The 7,419-nt window shown below is 45.3% G+C and overlaps 1 protein-coding gene across 1 annotated transcript in view; it reads right to left on the bottom strand.

Annotated features, from left to right (window-relative positions):
* Nucleotides 1-519: 519 nt before the first annotated feature.
* The window catches only part of EHD4 (EH-domain containing 4), a 114,046-nt gene continuing 107,146 nt past the window's right edge, over nucleotides 520-7,419 (bottom strand). The window contains exon 6 of the mRNA XM_006882983.1: nucleotides 520-1,377. Within this exon, the coding sequence (XP_006883045.1) occupies nucleotides 841-1,377 (537 nt within the window). The 3' untranslated portion in view covers nucleotides 520-840. The remainder of the gene's footprint in view (nucleotides 1,378-7,419) is intronic.

Here is a 7,419-nt window from a genome sequence, read left to right as displayed (position 1 = left end):
CTACCAGACGACTGAGCAGAATGACCTTTCCCTCACAAGCATTTAAGTGTGACAAATAGACTGTTTTACAGAGGATTCATACAGAGTATTTGTAAGAAAAACAAATTTTTAGACTTCAAAGTGCCTTGAAATGCTTACTAGCAATCTCTCCAGGGGTAAATACAGTTTGGGAGGTCCAGATTCTTAACCAAATACAGCTTTCCTGGGAGGGCTCCGGGGTGGAGCAGCCTAGGAGGGTGGGCTAGGAGGCTGCTGGGCCAGGCGTGCTCTGTTGGCTGGAGGTGGACGGTTGCTGATGGAGTGCCTCCTGTCTCACCTGTGGTGTCCAGCTGCTCTTTGGTAGATTGTTTGGGGACAGTAGAAGCTCTCTCTGCTCTATTTTTCCCCACTCTAAAAATAGCAGGAAACAAAATAAATAAAATAATTTTTCCCTCCTGATGTCCTCTGAAGAACAGACAGGTGCTCTGGAAGTCATTCATGATGGTGCACAGCCTGACCAGGCCCCAGGGCCTCAACCACTCCTGGGGGTCCTGGGAATCCACAGAGGCAGCCCACCCCTACACCTTCTCCCAGATTTCTCAAGACTCTTTGGACAATTTTGCTTTCCTCTCAATCTTGTTTTCTCTCTTTCCTCCCCATATTCCAGTAGAAACTCAAGAATTTCAGAGGTGATAGGACCTTAGAGACCATCTAGTGTCTGATGCCAGTCCTTCCCATTCTACAGATGGGAAAGCCAAGGCACAGAAGGGCAGAGACCAAGATCCTCAGCGAGCAGAGTGGGCCTCAGTTCCAGGTCCCCAGTTCCCACCCCACCCCTCCCACTCTGTCTGCAGCCCATCCTCAGTCGGCCTTCGGCAGGGACTTCCTGTGAGAGGGGGGCACGAGGTGGGGGGGCAGGCTGTTGGGCAGCTCATAGCCATCCAGCTTGATCTTGATGAGGTGCTTGGCAAGCGCAAACTCCTCCTCGTCCAGCATGCCGTCGCAGTCACAGTCGGCCAGCTTCCAGATCTTGCCCAGGACACTGTTGGGTAGCTTGGAGGTCACCATCTCCTTTTTGGCATTGACACCCGTTATCTTGCCGTTGATGGGTGACAGGGTGTAGAAGAGTTCATCATAGACAGGCTTGTCCTTGGCCACCACCCACTCCTCCTCGTCAGCACCTTCCTTGGCGCCCTCTCCATAGCCCTGGTTGAAGGGCCCCTCGGTGGTCCCATCGAAGGCACCTCCATGCACCAGCTGTGTGGGCATGTTTATCTCCTCCTGGCTGATGAGGTTCATCAGTGATGAGATCTTGTTGGTTAGCATGTTGTCCACAGCCTCGATCAGCTTGGGCTTCAGCGAGTGGAATTTGGTGAAGTCATAGTTTTCAAGTTGTTCCTGAAAGAAGACAAACCACATACTTTGTTAAGGATTCGCCTCGGGAAGCAAAAAGGGGGCAGCCGCTGGAGGGGCGGCGTCTCACTTAAAATAGATGTTACACACCGCAGAGTCTGATGGAGTGCCCATATCTGAACTCAGCAGATACAAGATAAAGCTATGGATCCAATTCTGCCCCCAAAAGATGTGCTCATGTCCTAATCCAGTGAAGGTGGCCTTGTTTGGAAATGGGGTCTCTGAAGATGTTAATAGTTAACATTAACTGCAGCAGGATGGGCCCTAATCCAATAATCCACTCTGAGTGGTGCCCTTAGAAAAGAGACGAGATGGAGAGACACGTAGAGAGTGGGCACCCACGTGTGGATGGAGACAGAGATGCACTTACAAGCGAGAGCCACAGAGACTGCCAGTTATCATGGGAAGCTGGGAGAAAGACGTGGAACAGAGCTGTCCTCAGAAGGAATCAGTGTGGCTAATCTTCTTTGAGAGAAGAAATTTCTGTCCCTGAATTTTGTTAAGGATGCCCGAGGAAACCAACACGGGGCAGTCTGGGAGCAAGTGACAAGTTGCATGGGACTCATCTTCATTTCTTCTATGGTAGCTAGTCTCTGTAGGTAGGTGTAAGTGGCAGTAACCCTCGAGGGCTTTGAAACAACCCTTCTTCATCTTGCATTTTTAAAAGTGCTCTGTTGTTGTTAGGTGCTGTCGAGTCGTAGACGACTCATAGCGACCCTACGAATGAAAGGCCTGAGCACCTACAGTACTTTTACTACATACTTCAGTTGAACGTCACAACAATCTTGGTGAGTTTGGAAAGACAGGTCTTAATAACTTTATTTTACAGAGAGCCAGCTGAGAAGTCCAGCAGGACCAAGGTTTAACTCCATGCTTCCTGAACCGGGACATGAATTATAACAGACTATATTTCAGTTAAACAACGCGTTATGGATCAAAAAACACAAAACCAACTGAAAACACAACTGAAGGTACTTTATTATTGGCTCCAGTGATGGTACATAGGACACGGTGGTGTCTCTTACAAATGAGCCAGTGTGGCTACTCAATAGGAATCCTGCCTGAGCTGCTTGGACCACGGTAACTACACTAAAAGGAATTTAGGCCAAGCCACCAACATCAGGAAGATATAGAGCAGTCACTAATCAATCATCATTTCAAACACATGGGCAAATAACTGAAAGTTAAACTGGTGAGCACCAGCAGTGTAGGGATGGGGAGGGTGGGTGTATCCATCTAAGTGACAGGCCTGAGTATCCTGTAGGGCAGGGCAAGATCTTCCCTCTGCTTCCCAGAAACAGAGCAGAAGCACAGCATGCAGAGAAGCCCTGGGAGACATGGCGACCACCTGACCAGGGAGATCAACTGCAAGATGCCACCGCACCTGTGGGAACTATCCTTCCCACTTGGCTCATTCATTGTTTGTTTCCTCCTTTGTCTGTCTGTCTGCCCATCTACCCACCACTTATCAGTCATTTGCTATATTCCAAGCCCTCTCCAGAGCCCAAGGACGTAAGTATGAAAAGTCAGAGCCCATCCTCAAGTAGTTTATGTTGTACTGGAGGAAGGGCAGGCTAACTTTTCAGTTACTTTCTACTTTCAAAAAGGGATTGCCTCACCTTGACAGTGAACAAAAGGGTATCAAAAAAGAGAAGAAAATCATTTGGAAGGGAAAATCCGAGTAATTAAAAAGGAAGGGGAAGGAGCTGTCACATCAGATAACCAAGGATGAGGAAAGCCATGGCCTGTGATCACTGATTAACTCAGAGCTTCTCGGCCACCCAGGCGGGGACTCTGGGTTACACAGGCCTCATTGTCTGAGGGAAGAAGTCACCCATTCATGGCTACAGACAAACTTTTTCTGGCCTGAACTGTGACTTATTCTAGGCAGGACATGAGGGAACCTCAAAAGACCCAATGAACAATGTCTTCCACGGGTTTTGCTAAATTAACGCAGAAAATTCCAAGTGTGGCAGTTTCTGGACTCTGTGCAAAGTATTTCTACATAAATAATACAGTAGGTATCTGAGGGGGTCATCTGAACATCCAACTTTCTGGTATGTCACCTGATATGGACAGAAATGAGGGAGAATAAAAAAAAAAAGAGGTTTCATACCCTCTTCAAACCTTACTGTTCCATAGTGAAATAATACTCCCAGCAGGTAGGGAAAATGCAAACTCAGGTGTTATTATAAACACCCTTGTTTCTAATGGAAACAAAAATGAGAAAAAATGGGTAAGAAAAAGACAAGGGGGGGAAAAAAATCTCAAACCAAACTGACCAACTACAAACTACTTATAATCTCATCTTCCATCAGTGACTTATGCTGACATTTTTTGTTATGCATTTCTTTTTTTTCAATTTTTTAAAAATTTTAATGAACATTTAGAGAGATTTTAGATTTCCATTCATTCATTGTTGCACTTTTCTCCCTGTCCACCCCCCTTCTCCCCTGCCCCCCCCCCCTTGTTAGGCATTTCTAACCTCTCTCACTGACTCTCTCTCTTGCTGTTACTTTAATGGAAGTAAAATTATTTGGCAACTGGGTTTTAAAAAAGTATAAAAAAGTATCCTATATTTCCACTATACCAGTTTTTATGTGAAACAGCTCTGGCAGTGTAGTATGTAGCAAGTTTCATTAACTCAAAGCTCATGGCTCACTCCTCGTTTCAGTCCACTAGCAGCTACTTACGAGGGAGATGGGCAGTCTCCTACTATGTGATTCACAGCCTCAGAAACCCAATGGAGTGTTAGCTGTGGGTCAGTTCTGACTTGACAGCAATGAGTGAATTTTTATACAATCTTTTCTTAATGATTGTAGAACCGTAAACTGTACAGCTGGGCCTTTGCTTCTATGGAGAGTTAAAACTGTGGTCTTGAGGGTATACAGCAAGGGCAGAGATTCTATTCTGTCATTTGGAAGGGGACTCATGAGCTTTAGACAGTAGAGGGGGTACAGTGGAAGGCTAAGCAGCCTGACAAATCTCTAAAAGGAGCCTCTGAAACTCATTTAAAATAGCAAGCCCTGTAGCTGTCCAGCCATGGTGGGCTGGGCTGAAAGCCTGCATGCACACATGTGGGCTTGTGCTCAGCTTGGAGCTGCAGGGTAGCACAGATCTGCTCTCCAAAGTGCATTCTGCTTTCTGTCTCTGTCCCTTGAACAGATCAGTCACCAGCAACTTTGGACTCCTGCTGACAAGGTATTTGTCAGCCTTTCAGGACTGAAAAGAGAATGCCAAGCCAGGCGGAGGAGCAGGGATCCTACACAAAAATCCAAGTGCCGCTGTGGTAAACAACTTTGGATTCCCCTGGGGGCTTGAACACCTACCCCATTTCCTCATGAATGAGCCTCAGCTCTGAGCACACACAGAGCCACAGTGTCTCCCACGCAGCAAAAGGGTGGCCCACCCTGACTTTCCACCAGCCTGCAGGGGACATGGATTACTGCAAATCTCTGGAAAACCAGCAGGGACAATGGCCACACATTTGCAGAAGAGAACAAGAAGCTACAGGAGCAGTTACGCCTGCCCGTGGGGGTACAGGAAACAGACCCCATCCTCTTCTCCCTGAGTCCCCATACACACAGGCCTGATTAGGAGTGTGGGGACAACTTAAACCATTATTCCCTGTTGTCTTAGTTTCTCATTGCTGCTATGCCAGAAATAACCACAGGTGGGTGGCTCTGAAACACAGTTATGTAGTCCGGATGCAGGTACTGGCTCTAGTGGAAGGCGCTCTGTACTGCACGTGGGAGAAGATTCCACGTCTTTTGGATCCTGTTCCTTGGCTCGCACGGAGCATCTATTTCTTGCCCAATTGTGCGTTCTTCTCCCTGTCTAATCGGTTTCTTTTTTTAATACTTCCAAAAATTGAAGAAACTGATATGACCTCGTAAAATGAGGTTATACAGACAAGTATAAACCCATATGTGCTATATTCTAGGAATTAAGTTTTAGAGGTCTGGTGACTGAGGATGGAGCTGGGCTGCCAACCCAAAGGCAGGTAGTTCACATTCATTAGCTGCTCAAAGGAACAAAGATGGGCAACCTCCTCACATGTGATTTATATATAGTCTTTGAGAACCCACTAGAGGGTCAATTATGAGTCAATTCCCACTTCACAGCACGCAGCAACAAATAGTAACATGTGGGGTGATGTGTAAAGAGTTCTGTTGTTGTTATGTGCCATCAAATTGTTTGTGACTCACAGCGACCCTAGGTACAAGAGCTCTATATGCTCTTCTATCCTGTGCTAACCTAGCCATCTCAAACACACTTATTCCCACCACTCCAGTCACAGAATTGATCCATCTCATCGAAGGTCTTCCTCTTCTTCGCCGCCCCTCCACTCTGCCAAACATGATGTCCCTCTCCAAGGACCAGTCCCTCCTTGCAACATGCCCAAAGTATGTCAGATGAAGCTTCAGAATCTTTGACTCCAGGGAGCATTCTGGCTTCACCTTCTCCAGGATAAACCTGTTTGTTCTCCTAGCAGTCCATGGTATATTCAACACTCTTCTCCAGCACCACAGCTCAAAGGCATCAATTCTCTTTCTATCATCCCTATTCACTGTCTAACTCTCTGATGCATAGCACGTAATTGCAAAGACTATAGTCCGGATCAGGCACAGCTTCCGATTCATAGTGACCCTATAAGGACAGAGTAGAATCGCTCTATTTGGTTTCCAAGGCTGGAAATATTGATTCAAGCAGATTGTTATACCATTTCCCCCCCCCCCCCGAATAACAGGTGGGGGAAATGATACCATGATAGCTATAGTAGAGTTGAACCACTGAGCTCAGGTTACAGTGCAGTGCTTTAACTACTGTGCCACTATAGCTCATTTCTACCAGTACATGGACTAGGATTCTAACACATATTTGGGGGTGGGGGATGTAAAGTGCAACAAAAATACTAAAGAGGCAAGGATGTGAAACTCTGTCTCACATACTTTGGGCATGTTGTCAGGAAGGGCCAGTCTTAGGAAAAAGTCATCATGCTGAGAAAGGTGGAGGGTCAACAAAAGAATAGAGGGCTCTCAATAAGAGGGACTGACACAGTGACTAACAACAGACTGGAGCATATCAGAGACAGGGATATAGTGAAGGATAGGGGGTAGGGTTCAGATCTATAGTTCATAAAGTCACTATGAGTTGTAGCTGACTCGATGCCAGCTAACAACAACAAGAAGTCAATCCGTTATACCCTTCCTTGACTAGGTGGGCCCAGAATAGAAGTCCCTTTATTCAGATGAAGGTCCATGGGAGAATTTAAAGATTTATTTGCCAAAAATTTTATCCGTCAAAGCCACCAAGTCAGGCTCTTGGAATTGCTATCTCCTAAGATGCCAGAAGGCCAGTTGGGTTTAGAAGAGGCTGTGGTACCAGGCATAGCATTGTTGATGCCAGATGGATCCTGGCTGAAAGCAGGGATACCAGAAGAATGTCTGGTATTTGTGTTTTATTGACTATGTAAAGATATTTGATAATGTGGATCATAACACATTATGTCTTACATGGAGAGGAATGGGGATCACAGAACAATTAATTATGATTATATGAAACCTATACCTAGACCAAGAGGCTGTTGAATGAACAGAGCACAGAAACATGTTGTTAATCCAAAGCCTCTGTAAATTTTTACTGAAATTAATAACAAATTTATATTTTAAAAAAAGAATTAAGTTAGAGTAAGGATGGCAATGGATTTATAACTGCTCATGCTAATAACACTATATCGTGGCATGGAGGAGGAATAGTGGAAATGTATACACATTTACAACATTCCTCTTACCAAAACCATTTATGGAAAATAGAAACTGCATTGGAACATGTATCTCTGAATTGGAAATGATGATATTGTTAATATTTCTAGCCTTAAGCTTAAAAGATTATAATATTAAAAATTATTTGTTATACATTTGTTTAAATCTTTCCCTCTTTTAACAACTGGGATCTAGAGGGAAGAGAAAAGACCAGAGAATGGCCAAAATTATTGGGGCAGTTATTGCTGCCAGTTTAGGGCCT

Source organism: Elephantulus edwardii, unplaced genomic scaffold (assembly GCF_000299155.1).
Source record: "Elephantulus edwardii isolate Elephantulus edwardi_28Jun2011 unplaced genomic scaffold, EleEdw1.0 scaffold00026, whole genome shotgun sequence".
NCBI lineage: Eukaryota > Metazoa > Chordata > Mammalia > Macroscelidea > Macroscelididae > Elephantulus > Elephantulus edwardii.
This window is presented reverse-complemented; position numbering and strand designations above follow the sequence as displayed.